General features: G+C 61.4%; 2 protein-coding genes across 3 annotated transcripts; one reads left to right on the top strand and one right to left on the bottom strand.

The window, feature by feature from the left end:
* Positions 1-310: 310 nt before the first annotated feature.
* SF3B2 (splicing factor 3b subunit 2) lies at positions 311-11,539 on the bottom strand. The gene is made up of 21 exons (XM_065658077.1): positions 11,380-11,539; positions 10,850-10,896; positions 10,425-10,481; positions 9,607-9,666; positions 9,047-9,164; positions 8,872-8,957; positions 8,590-8,695; positions 8,293-8,363; positions 7,427-7,621; positions 6,901-7,038; positions 6,303-6,383; positions 5,605-5,832; positions 5,017-5,166; positions 4,673-4,762; positions 4,230-4,337; positions 3,612-3,719; positions 2,899-3,041; positions 2,259-2,360; positions 1,736-1,835; positions 1,002-1,187; positions 311-550 (listed from the first exon to the last, which is right to left on the bottom strand). Exons 1-21 carry the CDS (start codon positions 11,516-11,518, stop codon positions 479-481), a joined length of 2,385 nt encoding a protein of 794 aa, XP_065514149.1. The 5' UTR covers positions 11,519-11,539; the 3' UTR covers positions 311-478.
* A 721-nt stretch (positions 11,540-12,260) lies between these two features.
* On the top strand, positions 12,261-17,935 carry CDC42EP2 (CDC42 effector protein 2). 2 transcript variants are annotated; one of them, XM_065658082.1, is made up of 3 exons: positions 12,261-13,654; positions 15,346-16,033; positions 16,300-17,935. In XM_065658082.1, the coding sequence occupies exon 2, from the start codon at positions 15,419-15,421 to the stop codon at positions 16,019-16,021; it is 603 nt and encodes a 200-aa protein (XP_065514154.1). In that variant the 5' UTR covers positions 12,261-13,654; positions 15,346-15,418; the 3' UTR covers positions 16,022-16,033; positions 16,300-17,935. The 2 variants fall into 2 exon arrangements, with proteins under 2 accessions (XP_065514154.1, XP_065514155.1); XM_065658083.1 differs by having other exon boundaries at positions 16,281-17,935.
* Positions 17,936-17,980: the final 45 nt, after the last annotated feature.

Here is a 17,980-nt window from a genome sequence, read left to right as displayed (position 1 = left end):
GAATTGGCCACGCCCACCCGGGGCGGGGCGGGGCGAGCGGCGCTGGCGGGAAAACGGGACCGGGGAACGTGGGGACGCGGATCGGGGACACCGGGACATGGGGACACCGGGACACGGCCTGGGGACATGTGGGGACATGGGGACAGGGCCTGGGACATGGGGACCCTGGGGACACGGGGACATGGTGACACCGATCCAGCCTCACTGCTGGGACAGGTCCTGGGGACGTGGGGACCTTGGGGACACCGATCCAGCCACACCACTGGGCCATGGGGACACCTGGGGACACAGAGCAGAGCCAGGGCAGGGGGGTGGTAGGGACACCAGCTTTTATTTACAAAACAAGGGGGACGGGGACAGGGACGGTGACACCGCGATGTCCCCAACCCGCGGCCCCGGGAAGGAGAGGTGACACGAGGGGACAGAGGGGGACGGGAGGGTGGTGGCCGGTGACCTTGACTTTGGCCTTGACCCCACGCTAGAACTTGAACTCCTTGTATTTCTTCCCGCCCCCCCGGGCGTCCTGGGGCTGAGCCTTGCGCTTCTTCTGCTGCGGGGACAGGGACAGGGACACTCAGGGGACAGCGGTGGGGACAGGGAACAGTGTTGGGGACAGGGAGGGGACAGGGGACAGCGTTAGGGACAAGAGACAGCGTTAGGGACAAGAGACAGTGGTGGGGACAGGTGACCATTTTGGGGACAGGGATGAACAGGGAGAGATGGGGACAGATGGGGATGGATGGGACAGATGGGACAAGGCAGGGGACACCCAGGGAACAACTGGGTGACAGGCAGGGGACAGATGGGACAGGGGGGGACAGGTGGGGACATCAGGGACAGGCCAGACAAGGCCAGGGCCACCCAGGGAACAACTGGGTGACAGGCAGGGGACAGATGGGACAGATGAGGATGGATGGGACAGGCTGGATGAGACCAGGGCCATGTGTGGCAGGCAGGGGACACCCAGGGGACAACTGGGTGACAGGAGGCGACGTCCCCACCTTCTGCTTGGCCGCATGCTCGGCCACCATATCGCTGAAATCCTCCTTCTCCACCTGCGCCTGCTGCTCCCGCACGTGCTCCTCGTACTTCTGCGTCATGGCCGAGGGGTCCAGCTCCAGCTCCTCTGGGGCCAGCGCCACCTCCACCCCCTGCGCCTCCACCGCCGGGCCCTTGCGCCCCAAAACCTGCAGGGAGGGACACGGGCACCCATGGGTGCTGCTGGAGGGACCTCATGCATGGGAGACCCAAACCCTGGGGACACTGAAACCCTAGCGACAGGGACACTCCGACCCTGCGGACAGGGACACCCCACTGCTGGGACACCCCCATCCCAGCGCCATCTCCACCCCCTGCGCCTCCACCGCCAGGCCCTTGCAGCCCAAAACCTCCGGGGGGAGAGAAGAGCACCCATGGGTGCTGCTGGAAACACCTCATGGATGGGAGACCCAAACCCTGGGGACAGGGACACCCCATTGCAGGGACACCACCACCCCAGCGCCTTGGGGACCGGGCCCTTGCACCCCAAAACCTGCAGGGGGAGAGAGGAGCACCCATGGGTGCTGCTGGGTCACCCTATAGTGTGGTCACCCTACGGGTGCTGCTGGGGACACATGGGGGTGGGAGGACACAAGGGCATATACGGGGTGACAAACGGGTTGGGGGGAGATAAGGGTAACACCCAGGGGTGGGGGTGGGTCCCGGTGCACCCATGGGTGCTGGGAGGGGCACCCACCGCTGACATGTCGTAGATGTGGGTGGAGCCCATCATGGCCCCCCCCACAGTGGCTGTTCGCTTCTCGGGGACCACGGTGAACAGTTGGGGGGTCTCGCTGCTGCAGGGGGGGACACACAGGGACCCTCAGCACCCATGGGTGACCCTCAGCACCCATGGGTGCCCCCCAGCACCCTCAACCCCCTCCAAGCAACCCAAAACCCTCCCAGCACCCACTCAGCACCCAAACCACCCCAAAGACCCCAAATGTCCCCCCCAGCACCCACAACCCCACCCCAGCGCCCATGGGTGCCCCTCAGCACCCAAATCCCCCCAAGCACCCTAAAATGCCCCCAGCACCCACAGTCCCAGCCCAGCACCCACTCAGCACCCAAACCACCCCAAAGACCCCAAATGTCTCCCCCAGTACCCACAGCCCCACCCCAGCACCCATGGGTGCCCCTCAGCACTCACCCACCCCACAGCACCCCAAAACTCCCCCAGCACCCCAACTCCCCCAGCACCCATGGGTGCCCCCACCCACCCATCCATGGCCTCTTCGATCTTCTTCTTCCTCAGCTCGATGAGTTCCGGGGTCTCCATCCCCGCAGGCACCGACGAGAACCCCCCCGGGGTGATCAGCCCACTGGGGGGGCAGGGTGCGGGTCAGGGTGCTGGGGAGCACCCATGGGTGCTGGGGGGGCACCCATGGGTGCTGGGGAGGGGGGGGGAACCCCAATTCCAGGGCTCTCCATCCCCATGGGCACTGATGAGAACCCCCCCGGGGTGATCAGACTACTTGGGGGTGCAGGGTGTTGGGGAGCACCCATGGGTGCTGGGGGTGACAGGGTGATGGGGGCACCCATGGGTGCTGGGGGGGGTGATGGAGCCCCATGTTGGGGTCCCCAGCAGCACCCAGAACACCATGAGGGGGATGGCGGACACAGCGGGGTCTGGGGAGGGTCAGGAGAGGTCGGGAGTGGGTCAGGGCGCCGGGGAGCACCCATGGGTGCTTGGGGCACCCAACCTGTCATTGGGGGTGATGAAACCCCATGTTGGGGTCCCCACCAGCACCGAGAACCCCACGAGGGGGACGGGGGACACAGGGGGCTCTGGGGGGTAGTTTTGGGGTCTGGGTGGGGGTCAGGGTGCTGGGGAGCACCCATGGGTGTTGGGGCACCCACCTGTCGGCCGGGGTGATGAACCCGGTCTCGTCGGGTTTCTCTTCATCGCTCTCCTCCTCCTCTTCCTCCTCTGACGATTCCTCATCCGACGGCTCCAGCTCCCCCCAGGGCGTCCGGTCGATCTCCTCCTCCTCCTCCTTGGTCTGGGGGGGTCAGGGTGGGGGTCAGGGTGCTGGGAGCACCCATGGGTGCTGGGGGGGGTCTGGGGGGGGCTATGGATGGTGGGGTGGGGGGATATGGGTGTCCAAGGTGGGGATATGGGTGATGGGTGCTGGGTGAGCTCCTGTTCATCCTCCTTGGTCTGGGGGGGTCAGGGTGGGGGTCAGGGTGCTGAGGGCACCCATGGGTGCTGGGGAGAATGGATTTGGGTGCTGGGGGACAGGATATGGGTGCCCAAGGGGGAGATGTGGGCGATATGGGTGTCGGGTGATCTCCTGCTCCTCCTTCTTGGTCTGGGGGGGGTCAGGGTGCTGGGGGCACCCATGGGTGCTGGGGAGGAGTCAGGGTGCTGTGGGAGGGTCAGGGTGCTTTGGAGCACCCATGGGTGCTGGGAAGGGGTCAAGGTGCTGTGGGAGGAGTGAGGGTGCTGGGGAGCACCCACGGGTGCTGTGGGACGGTCAGGGTGCTGGGGAGGGGTCAGCGTGCTATGTGGCACCCATGGATTCTGCGGAGGGGTCAGGGTTCTGGGGGGCACGCATGGGTGCCGGGGGTACCTGGAACTCGGCGGCGTTGGTGCCGAAGACGTCGCCGTACAGCGGTTTCCCCGTCTCGTCCACGGGGGGTTTGCCCCACCCCCCCGCGTGGTACCCGAACGAGCAGCCCTGGGGGGAGGGGCGGGGGGTGGGGGAGGGGCACGGACCCCCCCCGAACCCCCAAAATTCCCCCCCGGACACCCCCAACCCCCAAAACCCTCCTGACACCCCCAGCAGGTTTCCCCATCCCCCCCATTGTGCGACCCTCCTGGGGGGAAGGGTGGGGGTGGGGCACTGACCCCCCCAAATCCACCCCAGCACCCATAAACCCTCAGCACCCATGGGTGCCCCCAACCCCAGACGCCCCAAATCCCCCCCCCCCCCGCCTGACACCCAACACCCCCCCAAAAAACAACCCAAATGCCCACAGCACTCAAAACACCCCCAGCACCCATGGGTGCCCCCCAGCACCCAAACCCCCCAGAGCCCCCCACCCACCATGGCACCCCCACCCCCCCCAGCACCCAGACTCCCCCAAACACCCCCAAATATCCCCAAAGCCCCCCCAGCACCCATAACCCCCCACGTCCCCCAGGACCCATCAACCCCCATGCCCCAGCACCCATGGGTGCCCCTCACCTCCGGGATGGGCGAGTTGAGCCCCGGGATCTTGAGGTTGGGGTAGGAGGGGGGGGGCCCATAGCGCTGCATGGCGATCAGCCACGGGGGGGGCACCTTGTGCGCGTTCTGGGGGGAGACAGCACCCATGGGTGCCCCCCCCAGCACCCATAAGACCCCCAACACCCAAGGGTGCTTCCCACAGCACCCATAACCTCCCAGAGCCCTCGCCAAAACCCAGGTGTGTCCCTCCCCATCAACCACGGGGGGGACACCTCGTGTGCATTCTGGGGGAGGACAGCACCCATGGGTGCCCCCAGCACCCACCAGAATCCTCAGGGCGATATGACACACCCATTTTGCCCCAGCACCCATGGGTGCCCCACAGTCCCAATGACAGCCCCTCAGCTTCCCACAGCCTCCATCTCCCCCCCCAGCACCCATGGGTGCCCCCCAGCACCCACTGGCCCCACGGGCATCCCCAGGGCGATTCGCAGCTCGTCCGACAGGTCTCCCGGTTTCTTCTCCTTCAGTCGTGTCTCAAACTCCTTCCCCTGGGGACAAGGGACAGCAGGGCGGGGTCACCGGGGGCACCCATGGGTGCTGGGGCAGCACCCAAGGGTGGAGGGGGACATCCAGAAGGGCACAGGGTCCCAGTTGGGTGCTGGGGGTGGGACACCCCAAGGTGAAACCTTCCCATCACGACTTTGGGTTAAGGGATCTCGGGAGCTTCTTGGGGGGCACCCGCAGGTCTGGGGGGGCACCCATGGGTCTGGGGGGTGGCACCCATGGGTGGGGGGGCACCCACCTCGTAGTAGAGGTCCCCATGGATGGTGAGGCGGGGTTTGCTCTGCCATTTGAAGAAGGCGTCGTGCAGCTTCTGGTAATCGATGTCGATCTTGCCCAACTTGGGCCGGACCTTCTCCCGCATCTTGGACTTGAGGGTCTTCTGCTCCTCCTGGGGGGCGGGGACATCGGGGGGGGACACGTTGGGGACAACTCGGGTGGCCCCGACACCCCACGGGACGTCCCCGGTGTCCCCAAAGCCCTTGATGACCAACCACGATGACCCCAAAGACCCCTGATGTCCAACTACGACACCGCCAAAGCTTTTGACATCGAACCATGATGTTCCCAAAGCCCTTGATGACCAACCACGATCACCCCAAAGTCCTTGATGTCCAACCACAATGTCCCCAAAAATCTTGATGACCAACCACGATGACCCCAAAGGCCTTGATGACCCACCACGATCACCCCGAAGACCCTGATGACCAACCACGATCACCCCAAAGACCCTGACATCCAACCATGACGTCCCCAAGGCCCCAACCGATCCCTGGCCCCCATCCCGTCCCCACTGTCCCCCCGGCGGTGACACGGCAGCCAAGGCCACCTTCTCCTGCAGGGCCTCGCGCATCTCCTGGATGCCGGTTCTCTTGATGAAGTCGGGCAGCTCGAAGGGCGGTTTCTCGATGCCGCGCTTGCCCTGCAGGTACTTGCGCTTGAAGCACCAGTGACGTGGGACGGGGACGCTGTTCCTGGTGGCCTTGAGGTGCACGAGCAGCTTGGGGTCCTGCGCCGTCACGTCGTGCATCTCCACCACGTCTGGGCGGGCCACCAGCTGCGGGGACAACCAAGGGACACAGGAGGTGACAAGGTGGCCACAGGGAGCTTTGGGGTTGGGTTTGGGCCACCAGAAGGGGATGCTGGTGGCCCCAAGGAGGTTCATGGTTGGGTTTGGGCCACCAGAAGGTGACACTGGTGGCCCCAGGGAGGTTCGTGGTTGGGTTTGGGCCACCCCTGGGTGACACTGGTGCCCCAAAAAGGTTCATGGTTGGGTTTGGGCCACCCCTGGGTGACACTGGTGGCCCCAAGGAGGTTCATGGTTGGGTTTGGGCCACCACAAGGTGACACCAGTGTCCTCAGTTGGGTCTTAAGGGAAATCTTGGAGACCCCGAGGTGACACTGTGTCCCCACCCGCGCTCTCTGGGGACACAGTGTCCCCAGTGACCCCTCAGGTGTCCCCACAAGACTCCCTGGGGACAGGGATGGGGACGGGGGGACGTCCCTGCCATGTCCCCGCGGTGTCACCTGCTTGAGCTCGGCCACCGTGAAGCGGTTCATGCGCCGCAGCTTCTTCTTGGACAGTTTGGGGACCTCGGGCTTCTTCTCCTGCGGGGACAATGCAGTGACACTGGGGGGACACGGGGGTGACACCAGGGGGACACCCCCCTGTCCCATGTCCCCATATCCCCAGTTTCCCCATGATATCCCCAGTGTCCCCATGTCCTCCCAGTGTCCCCAATATCCCCATTGTCTCCATGTCCCCAATATCCCCATTGTTTCCATGTCCCCAGTGTCCCTGTGTCCCCCCATGTCCCCAGTATCCCCATGATGTCCCAATGTTCCCATGTCCCCACCCCTGGTGTCCCCACGGTGCCACCTGTCCCTCCATGTCCCCGGTGTCCCCCATGTCCCCAGAGTCCCAAATTTCCCCATGTCCCCCATTGTCCCCAGTATCCCCCAATGTCCCCAGTGTCCTCATGTCCCCCCATCCCCCATGTCCCCCTGATGTCCCCCAGTGTCCCCATGTCCCTATGACGTCCCCCTGTCCCCGCCATGTCCCCACTGTCTCCCCTATCTCCATTGTCCCCATGATGTCCTCAAGTCCCAGTGTCCCCATTTTCACCTGCTCGTCCTCGTCACTCTCCTCCCCGCTGCCCCGTTGTCCCTCGTCCTGTCCCTTCTTCTTGGGGACGGTGGCACTTTCGGGTCTGTCCCCTTTGTCCGGCTCCTTCTCCTTGTCCTTCTTCACCTCGTCCGTCAACTGGGGGAGGGTGACACCCATGGGTGCTGCCACCCCCCCACCCAGGGGTGCCCTCCCCAAGGTGCCACCACCCCAAATGTTACCCCGAAAGTGACCAAAATCACCTTAAAATGAACAATCCGTGACCCATGGGTGACACTCGGGGTCACCCCAGGGTGTTGTCACCCCCTCCCCAGCACCCATAGGTGCCCCTCCCACCCATGGGTGCCCCGCCATGGGCATCGCTTTAAATAAAACCATCTGAAATTGCCCCCAAAATGGACAATTTGTCACCTGGGGGTGACACTGGCTGACACTTGGGGTCACCCCAGGGTGTTGTCACCCCCCACCCCAGCACCCATGGGTGCCCCCCCCACCCATAGGTGCTCCCCGCCCCACCTTGAATCACCTTAAAAGCCTCAAAAATCCTCTTAAAAAAGACGAAATTGGGGTCGAAAATTTGGGGCTCCTCGGTGACGTATTCGATCTCCAGGGGGGGGTCGGGGTCCCCCTGGGTGGGGGTCGGGGTGGGGGGGGGGGAGGGCCGGCCCCTCCCCCGCTGCGGCTTCTTCTTCTTCTTGCGGTTGCGGCGCTTGCGGGTTCGCTGGGGGGGGACAAGGGACGTTATGGGGACATTATGGTGACAACAGGACCCCCACCCATGGGTGACAGTGGGGACACTTTGCGGGCACCCTGAGGTGACACTAAGGGGGGGGACAAGGGGACATTATGGGGACATTGTGGGGACAGTGAGACCCCCCCCACTTCGGGACACATTGGGGTGACACTGGAGTGGTCTTGGGGACAGTTTGGGGACACCTTGAGGTGACACTGGGTGCGCTGGGGGGGGACACAAAGGGACATTATGGGGACACTGGGGTGACAGCGACACCCCCACCCATGGGTGACACTGGGGACACTCTGGAGACACCCTGAGGTGACACTGGGCGGGGGACAAGGGGACATTATGGGGACATTTGGGGGGACAGTGAGACCCCCACCCATGGGTGACATTGGGGGGTCTTGGGGACACCCTGAGGTGACACTGGGTAACACTGGGGAGGGGGTGACACTGCAGGGGGCACCTTGGGGACAGTTCAGGGACACAATGATGTGGCACTGAAGGGGTCTTGGGGACACCCTGAGATGACACTGCGGGGGGATGACAAAGGGACATTATGGGGACGTTGGGAGAACAGTGACACCCCCACCCATGGGTGACATTGGGGACACCCTGAGGTGACACTGGGGGGGAGGTGACACTGGTGTCCCCACCTCTTTCTTGGCCCCCCCCGTCTCGTCCTCGCTCTCGGTCACTCGCGGCTCCGTCTCCATCTCGTCATCGGCTGCGGGGACATCGGGGACGTTGGGGACATCGGGGGGGTCAGGGTGCTGCCCACCCCCCTCCCCCCCCGGAACACCCATGGGTGTTGGGGGGAGGGGTCAGTGGAGGTGGGGTGGGACCCAGGAGTTCGAGGGGGACCCAGGTGACCAGCTCTGGGGACAAGGGCCTTGGGGGGGGTCAGGGTGCTGCCCCCCCAACCCAGGAGCACCCATGGGTGCTGTGCTCACCGGGGGCGGGGGGGCCGCTGACCAGCTCCTCTTGCCGACTCTCCTTGAGCTGCAGAATCTTCTCCAGGGCCTGAGGGATGCGGGGGCCGCCCCCCCCCTCCTCACCCTGCGGGGACAGCGGCTCAGGGAGGGACCCAGGCATCCGGGGGGACCCAGGCGTCCGGGGGGACACCCAGGAGATTGGGGGGGAGGGGGACCCAGGCATCCAGGAGCCCCCCCAAGAGGACCCAGGCCTCCGGGAGCCCCCCCACAAAAGGGACCCAGGTGTCCGGGAGCACCCACCTCTCTGTTCTCCTCGCCAGGGGGGGGCGGGGGCCCGCGGGGTCGGGGGGCACCCATGGGTGGGGGGGCACCCATAGGGGTGCTGCCTGTGGGGGGACGCGGCGGGGGGACAGTTAGTGACAAATGTCACCTGGAAGGGTGACAAAGGGCATGGGGGGGGGTCGGGGTGACTCACCGCGGGGGGGCAGGGCAGCGCGGGCACCCATGGGTGCTCCCTCGGGGGGGGGGCGGGCCAGTGGGGGGGCCAGTTTGGCCAGTTCCTGTTGGCGCTCCTGCTCCAGCAGAACGGCCGCCTGGGGGGACACAGGGACATCAGGGGACAGGGGGACATGAGGGGACATTGGGGGACGTGGTGGGGACACAATGATATGGGGACAGGAGGGGACACGGGGGGACACGGGGGGATATAGGGACATCAGGGGACAAGGGAACACCGAGGGGACACAATGATATGGGGACATGGGGACAGGGAGATATGGGGGTACGTGGGGGGACGGGGACACTGGGGAGATTGTGGGGATTGGGGGGGACATGTGGGGGACACAAGGACAGGGATACATGGGGAAGGCCATGGGGACATTTGGGACGCAGGGGGACATGGGGAAACTTGGCACACCGGTGACATGGGGGGCACATTGGGGACATGAGAGACACGGGAGTGACAATGACACAGGGGTGACAGTGAGGTGACAATGACATAGGGGTGACAATGCCATTGTCCCCGTGTCCCCTCACCCGTTTCTGCTGCTCCAGCAGCTCCTGCTCTTTGCTCTTGTCCCCAAATGGCACCTGAGCCTGGGTGGGGGGACACGGGGACACTGAGCACCCCCCAGCACCCATGGGTGCTCCCCAACACCTACAGATGCCCCAGCACCCACAGACTCCTCCCAGCACCCATACACCCCCCAGCACCCACAGAACCGCCCAGAACTCTTGGGTGCCTCCCACCCCCCGCTCCAGACCCCCTCAAACTGACCTCCCTGGGTTACCCCCCCACCCATGGGTGCCCCCCAGACTCCCCTCGAATCGACTTCCCCGCGTCCCCCCCACCCATGGGTGCCCCCCCACACTCTCAGACGCCCTTAACCCCCCCAAACTGACCTCACCCCGGGTCCCCCCCACCCATGGGTGCCCCCCCACCCATGGGTGCCCCCCCACCTGCCCCTCCTGGCGCAGCAGCGCCACCTGCTGGTGCCCCAGCATCAGCCACTCATCCTCCGCCATCCCCCTCCCCCAGCTTGGGGGGCGCCGGGGAGTGGGGGGCAGCACCCCGACCCCCACCCCAAAGCTCAACCTCAGCGGGGGAGGGGGGAACCCAGTGGGTGCTGCAGGGGGACCTGAGAGGGGGATGGGGGGGCAGGGACCCCCACGGAGCACCCAGTGACCCCCTTAAAACTGGGACCCCCAGAGCACCCAGTGATCCCCCCCCCCAAAAAAAAACTAGGCACCCAATGACCCCCCCACCGCAAAACTGGGACCCCCCAGTATCCCCCTCGCACCCCCCAAACCTCCCACCTGTCCCTCGTCTCCCCCCCAATTTATTGTCCCCCCACCTGTCCCTTGTCCCCCTCCTCGGGGCGCAGCACAGGGCGACTCAACACGATCCCGGTCTGGGGGGGTGACAAAGTGACATTGGAGACCCCCCCAGGGGACATTGGGGACCCTCCTGGGGACCCAGGGACATTGGGGACACCCCCAAGGGATTTGGGGACATTGGGGACACTGGGATCTGGGGACAACCCCAAGGGGGGGACATTGGGGACTAGGAGGGGGGACACTTTGGGGACCCCCCTGGGGACACTGGGACTTGGGGACACCCCCAAGGGGGGGACACAGGGGATTGGGGCAGATATTGGAGACCCCCCCAGGGGATTTGGGGACACTGTGGACACCCCCAGGGGACCAAGGTGGGGGGCAGGGACCACTGAGCCCCCCCAGGTGACAAGGGAGGTGACGTTGGGGACACCGTCCCCCCCACCTGCAGCGTGTAGTTCTGCAGCCGCTCCAGCAGCTCCTCCCGAGACCCTGGGGGGGGAAACGGGGGCGTCAGGGAGCCCCAAATTCTGACTCGACCCCCCCAAAACCCCCCTCCCCCACTGAACACCCCGATTACCCCCTGACCCCCCCCAATTACCACCTGAATCCCCCCAAATGTCCCTCAGGGACCCCCCCAAACCCGGTGTGTCCCCCCCATACACACACCCCATGGGTCCCCCAGGCTCTTCCTTCACCCCCAAATTCCCCCAGGACCCCCCATGTCCCCCAAATTCCCCCCAGGGCAGCCCCAGACCCCTCACGATCCCCAGACCCCCTATGTCCCCCAAATTCCCCTCAGCCCCCTCCAGACCCCCCATGTCCCTCAGATCCCCTCCTGTCCCCCGAATTCTCTTCAGAGACCCCCAGATCCCCCCCACGTCCCCTAAATCCCCTCAGACCCCGCCCGGTTCCCTCACATCCCCCCCCCGCTCAGGCCCCGCGCTCCCGTTCCCGCCTCCCCGTGTCCCTCACCCTGCGCGGGGGCTCCGATCCCGGCCAGTGTCGCCTGCAGCTCGGCCGGGGCCCAACTCGAGTACGGGGGCAGCTCCCCCGGCCCCCCCGGGCCCGGGCCCGCTCCGGCCGCCGCCTCCGCTCGCTGCTCCGCCGCCATCTTGCCGCCGCCGCCGCGCGGGAGCCCGCCGGCCAATCAGCGGGCGGGCCAACCAGCGAGCCGCCAATCAGCGCCCCGGGTTCCTCAGCGGAAAGGCGGGGATTGTACGCCCGACCGTCCAATCAGCGAGGGGAGGGCGAGCCGCCAATCAACGCCCGCTTCCCAAGCGGAGAGGCGGGGACTGCGCCCCGCGACGGGCCAATCAGCGGCGGCCAATCGGCGCTCGGCACCGCCCCCTTCTTTGCGGTCTTTGGCCCTGGGACCCGGAGCCTAATTTGCATGGCCACGCCCACTCGGCGCCCTCGGTCACGGGGAAGCCCCGCCCCTCCATATAGCCCCGCCCCTATGGGCGGTCCAGCTTCCTGGGGCTCCGCCTCCTGGGGGGCGTGTCCCGCTCTCAGGCCCCGCCCCTCAGGCTGTGGGCGTGTCCTCCCCATCCCGAGGATGGGACAGGGGGGACACGGGGACATTGAGGGAGACATGGGAACATTGGGCGGGATATTGGGGGGACATTGGGGGACATTTGGGGATATGGGGACATTGGGGGGGATATGGGGGGACATGGGGATATTGAGGGGGATATGGGGACATTGGGCGGGATATTGGGGGGACAGAGGGACATGAGAGACATTGGGGGACATTTGGGGATATGGGGACATTGGGGGGGATATGGGGACAAGGAGGACATTGGGGGACAGGGGGACATTGGGGGGGACACGAGGACATATGGGGACATGGGGAAGTTGGGGAGCACTGCCACCTTGCCTCTTTAAAGTCATTTTTTAACCCCAAACCCATCCTTTTTGGGTTTGAGAACCCTTTAAAAACAGAACTCCGGGGGTTTTTAGCGCTGGAAGGTCCTCGGTGTCGCACCCCCAAGCCGCTCGCTGCCCTGGGGACGGCCCAAAAGAGCAGAAATGACCCTTTCTACCCCAAAATGACCTGTTTGTGGGGCCCAACACTTGTGGCTGCGGGTGAAAACATTGATTTTTTTTGCCTTTTTTAGCTGTTTTTGGCAGTTTCTACCCGCTGTACCCCCCTTCGGAGGAGCTGAACGTGGACTACGAGAGTTTCTACAGCTTGTTTTGTGGGAAAAATGGTTTTTGTGGGAAAAAAGGCTTTTTTTGTCACAAAAAGCTGAAGCCGCTGTGAAAACAGGGAACACGTTCCGTACCTGGCGGGGCTGGGACGCGATCTCGTCAGTTGGCGCTTCGTTAATTTGCTGCTTAATTACCAGCCCTCGTTGCAGCCCCGTCCTCAGCGGCTTCAGCTTCTCTGACCTTCGGGTGTGATTTGGAGTAAAAACCAGGAAAATGGGGCCCGGGGAGTGAGATCCCGTCATTTCTGTCCCTTGGGCCACCCAGGATTTGCTGAAAAATCTTTTTTTCTCCCCAAAAAGCTGCTCGGCGTGGCGGCTCAGCCCCAGCCATTCACCCATTTCAGCGCTTCTCACCCCAAACAAAACGCTGCTTTTCCCAGCAGGGATCAAAAAAGCGCTTTTTTCTGCTTTTTGGAGCATTTCCAGCTTTTTTTTTTTTTCTTTTTTGCACCTGCAAAAACCCCCTTTTTCCTCCCCCCCCTTTTCCCCCTCAATGCCTCATCCTGCCTCAGTTTCCCTCCTAAACCAGCCAGTTTTGGGGGATTCGGGGGGAATTTGGGGGGGTTCAAGGGGGTTCCGACCGGAGCAGCCGGCGTCTCGTTACCTCTTAATTACCCAAACCCCGAGGATTTAACCACCCGCTGCCGGGTATTTTTTCCGGGGCGGTTTCCATTTTCCGCTCTGGGAGGGGGTGTTTCCCCCACTTTTCCCCCTCCCGGGAATTTTTCCAGCGCAATTTTGACATTTCTTTAAATCCAATCAAGACCAACCCGCGTTTCCCGGGGGGAGGAAACGGGGGCGGCGGGTGAGACGGAACCAGAGCGCGGGTAACGGCGTTTCCGCCCCAAACCAGGGCGGGTGCTGATTTTTTGGTGGTTTCGGTGGTTTTTTGGTGGGTTTTCGGTGGTTTTTCGCCGGGAAGCGGCCGCGCGGGGTGGGGCCTGTGCTGACGCCGCAGGACGGGACGGGGACGGCAACGGGACGAACGGCTGCGCCGGGAGGACCAATTTCGTGGATTCCGGGTGGAATTTTATCCGGTGAGACCCCACTGGGGACACATACACACACACACGGGGCTGAATTTGGGGTTTTTTCTGGGGAATTTGGCCCTTTTTCCCCGTTTGGACGCTGGGGGCGGCTCTTTGCTGCGGTTCCGGATGGTTTGTGTCCCCGTCAATTCCCGTCCGGGGGGGGGGAAATTCCGCCCTTTTTCCATGAAACGCCCCCCTGGGCGCTTCCCCCCCAGCTGCGCGTTCGGTTTGTGTTTTTCCAGCTTAAAACAGCCCTGAAATCCCCAAAACAGCCGTTTCTGGGGAGAACACCCGGCTCCCGCTCCAGGTTCTTTCCAGGGGAACAATTTTTAAGCTCAAACGAGGGATTTACGGATGATTTTACACCAAAAAAAATGCATTTTTGAGGGCGGAACCGGAGCCAACTCCCACCAGCCGCTTTTCCTGCTTTTTAACACTTTTTCCCCCTTTCCCTTGCGGTTTCGGTTTGTGGGGAAACTGAGGCGCGGGGGGAGGGGCCGGTTTCCCACCGTTTCCTCCTCCGACTTCTCCTCTTGGGATTTTCCTGATCCGTGAAAATAATTTATCATCTAAACTATCATTTAAATTATTTTGATGATCCTCCATAGTCTCCGCCAACCAAAATTCCGATTTTCTGACTCTCCGACCGGCAGGAATTTTGGCAAACGCGGCTGCGCCGTCACCGTCTCCCCCCCCAGGGTGTTTCAGGCCCTCGTTAATCCACCCGGATTAATTAACGACGCCGAATTCTGCGCTGTCAGGATTTTCGCTGGGGCAGAGGCGCCGGGATTACCGGGATTACCGACACACGCCGTGTTTTTCAGCACCGAAAAGATGCAATTTTGGGGGAAAAACAACGTGACTAAAGCGAGAAGCGATGGTTGTTTTAGCGGCAGCGGCTCAAACCGTCTCCAAACCACTTTTCAATTCAGTTTTGTCTCCGCAGTTGGTGGCAAATTGGAGCCGGTTTTATAAAACATGGAGCGAGGGGTTTTTTCCCAGAAAATTGGCGCCAAAGGCCGAATCTCCACTCACTGGTTTGAAAAACCAATGCGCGGGCGTTTGACCCTTTTGCTGTCATCTCCCAAGCTTGTTCGTCACGTTATCATCCCCAAAAATGCCCTTTTTTTCACTTATTCCTTCCCACAGCCGGGAAATTGCGCCCAGAACGGAAGGTGCCAAGTGTCAGAGTGGGATAAACGCACCTAAAGCTCGGGAAAAGAACCAAATTCCTCCCCCTCCGGCCTTCAGCTCCGGGATTTTCTCTTTTCGCTCATTGTTGGGTGGGGCTGAGTGGGAATCCAAACGACCCGTCTTTTTTGGGTTCCAAAAGCTGTTTTCCAGCACTTTGGCTCCTTTATCCCCGCAAACCCTCTTGGGTTTCCCCCCAGACGCCTGCATTTAATTACGCGACTTATCTCGTTAGCAATAACGCGGCCAACGAACTTTGGGGAGGGAGAAGCGGCGCCTGGAGTTAATTTCCTGGGCCATGCTGATGTGTCGAGCGTCTCCATCCTCTTAGAATTTGGTTTTAAGTGTTGGGGTTTTTTTAATTTCACAGATTATTGAGGATCGCGGAGCTCGAGGGAGCCCAAATCCTTGTGTTTGGTTTGGGAGAGCGTTGTGAGGATGTTGGCCAAGGCGCTGCCATCCTGTTAGAGCTTGGTTTTAAGTGTGTTTTTTGTTACATTTCACAGATTATTGAGGATCGCGGAGCTCGAGGGAGCCCAAATCCTTGTGTTTGGTCCGGGAGAGCGTCGTGGTGCGGAGATGTCAGCCAAGGCGCCAATCTACCTGAAGCGAGGCAGCCGGAAGGGCAAGAAGGAGAAGCTGCGGGACCTGCTGTCGCGGGACATGATCAGCCCGCCGCTGGGCGATTTCCGGCACACCATCCACGTGGGTGGCGCGGGCGACACCTTCGGCGACGTCTCCTTCCTGCAGGGCAAGTTCCACCTGCTCCCACGCGCCTGCGCGGAGCCAGAGCCGCCGCCAGGCCTCACCAGGACGGCCACGCTGAGCGGCCGCCCTGCGGCGCCGTCGCCGCTGCTCAAAAACGCCGTGTCGCTGCCCGTCATCGCGGGGCCGCGCGCGCTCACGCTGCCACCCGCGCCGCCCAAACCGCCACGGCTGCACCTGGACGAGAAGGCGCCAGGACGGGCCGGCGGGGAGGACGACGGCGTTGGCGTGGAGCCGTTTCCGGCACCCTGGAGCGTGGCCGGCGCGGCCAACGGCGTCACCGAGGACGGACGCAGCGCCGGGCCACCCGTCCTGCCAGCCGCCGGCTCCCTCCTGTCCCTGCACGTGGACCTGGGCCCGTCCATCCTGGACGACGTTCTGCGCGTGATGGACGAACACCACGAGATCCCCACGTGAGGGCGCCGGGAGGTAAACACATTACAAATAGCCATCGTTATTATTATTATTATATTAATTTATTATTATTACTTTTATTATTTACGCATTATTCTATTATTATATATTATGTTATAGATTATATTATTATTTATTTTTATATATTATTATGTTATATTATTCTTGTTATTATTATTACTTTTATTATTTTATTATTATTTACGCATTATTGTATTATATATTATTATGTTATATTATTATACTGTTGTTATTATTTCAGTGTTTTTTCTCCGCAACAGCTCTGGAATCCCAGCGAGTTTGGTGCAAGCCGCCACGGTTCCCATCGCAGAGCCCGTTCGGCCAACGAGTCATCGAGCGTTTCTCCCCCCGCCCACGCAGGGAGGGAACGAAATAAAATTCAAAACGACCCCGAGAGGAAACGGGATTTTGTCGCCGCTTTGCCTGGATCGACTCATCGTAGCAGCGGATCCAACCGGCAAAAAAACGGGACTCGGCGCCGTTAGGAACGTTCGCTGGGCCACACGGGGTGAAACAGCGACGGGGGAATTGCCAAACGTTCCAGTCGGGAGGATTTGGGGGTTTTTTTGATTGTTTTTTCACACGAAGAGGGTTGGTCAGGGTGAATCCAACCCCCGGCATCGTCGCCGTGACCTCACACATCCAGGGAATTTTTAAAACGCCGCAAAATGGAGAATTTTGGTGACGTGGCAAAAGGCTCCATGGGGCGTTAATGTTGCAAAGAAGCTAAAAAAACCCCTTTGGGGCTGAATTTTGGCGACCGGGTCCACGGCCGGAGCGCAGGTGTGGGAGGTAAAGGAACATGAAGCCCTTGAGGGATTTAAAAAAAAAAAAAAAAAAATTAAAAAACCAAAAGAACCTGGAAACGCCGGTTCTACCGCGTCAGGGTGAAAGACCCACTGGGGTTTTCATTCCGCGGCGCCAGATTGAGGACAAGAGGCGCCTGTTGGGCTCCGCAACAGCCTCAAACCTCGTTCCCCGCCGCCCTCGTTAATTAATGGCCTTGTTTGGACCCATTTCTGGTGGTTCCAGCCCCGGAGTCGCCCCGCGGGGGGAACTGAGGCGGCTCTGGGGGAACACGCTGATTTTTTGCCTGTTTATTTATTTCTGTCACCAACTGCTCGTTTGTGCCAGTATCGTTAATTAACGAGTCACTAACGAGCTCTTAGCTCGTCCCCACACCATTGCGTCCCAGCATCATTTGTCATTAATTTATCCTGACAATGACGTATTTTGATGGGGGACGTGCCTCAGTTTCCCAATCCCTTCCATACGCCATTGGTCAAACAACTGGAGGGAGGAAAAAAACCCGGAATGGGCCATTTTGGGTGGTTTTCAGAGCATTTAGCTTGGTTTTTTATGTGGCCCCGTTGTGCTGATGAGGCTGCGCTTGTTTTCATGGATTTCGTCTTAATTAGTGAATTAAACGGAGCTGGGGATGGTGATGTTTGAGTTTGCTGCCCCAACACCTGTCCCTAATTATGGTCATTAATTACAAAACCTCAATGAGAGTCTAGGCAACAACTTCCCTGCATTTCCAGTTTCCACCAAAACGGCCCAAATTCCCTTTTCTTTCCTCCAAATCTGCAAGATTTGCAGTGAAAAGATCACTTTAATTTGCCTTTATTTGATATAAACCACCTGAAATTATCCCAGTCTTTTTAATTTTTTTTTTCCCAGCACCATTTTGGCTGGAAAAAAAAAAAAAAGTAATTTATTTGATTTTTAGCTCTTTATCAGCAATAAAATCCCTGGGGGCTCCCCCTGCTCTCCGCCCTGTGGGGGGAACTGTGAGATCTCTGGTTAATTCAGGTTGGGTAAAAAGGGAAAAAAGCTCAAAAACGTGCGTTTTCGACACGAATTTCTAGAGAAACGGCGGCTGAGGGGGGAGGGTTGGGGCGCAGCACCAAAAGCGGTCGGGAATCCCAATAGAGACTAAAG

The sequence above is a fragment of the Caloenas nicobarica genome, unplaced genomic scaffold (genome assembly GCF_036013445.1).
Source record: "Caloenas nicobarica isolate bCalNic1 unplaced genomic scaffold, bCalNic1.hap1 Scaffold_509, whole genome shotgun sequence".
In the NCBI taxonomy this organism is placed as follows: Eukaryota; Metazoa; Chordata; class Aves; order Columbiformes; family Columbidae; genus Caloenas; species Caloenas nicobarica.
Note: the sequence above shows the minus strand (reverse complement) of the source record. Positions and strands in the feature narration are given on the sequence as shown.

Excerpts from the sequence above, each read along its gene's own strand:
- SF3B2 (XM_065658077.1), bottom strand. The coding sequence starts at position 11,518 with ATGGCGGCGGAGCAGCGAGCGGAGGCGGCGGCCGGAGCGGGCCCGGGC. Across the intron at positions 10,897-11,379 it reads GATCGGAGCCCCCGCGCAGG|GGTCTCGGGAGGAGCTGCTG; the intron begins GTGAGGGACACG and ends TTCCCCCCCCAG. Across the intron at positions 551-1,001 it reads AGCATGCGGCCAAGCAGAAG|CAGAAGAAGCGCAAGGCTCA; the intron begins GTGGGGACGTCG and ends CTGTCCCCGCAG.
- CDC42EP2 (XM_065658082.1), top strand. The coding sequence starts at position 15,419 with ATGTCAGCCAAGGCGCCAATCTACCTGAAGCGAGGCAGCCGGAAGGGC.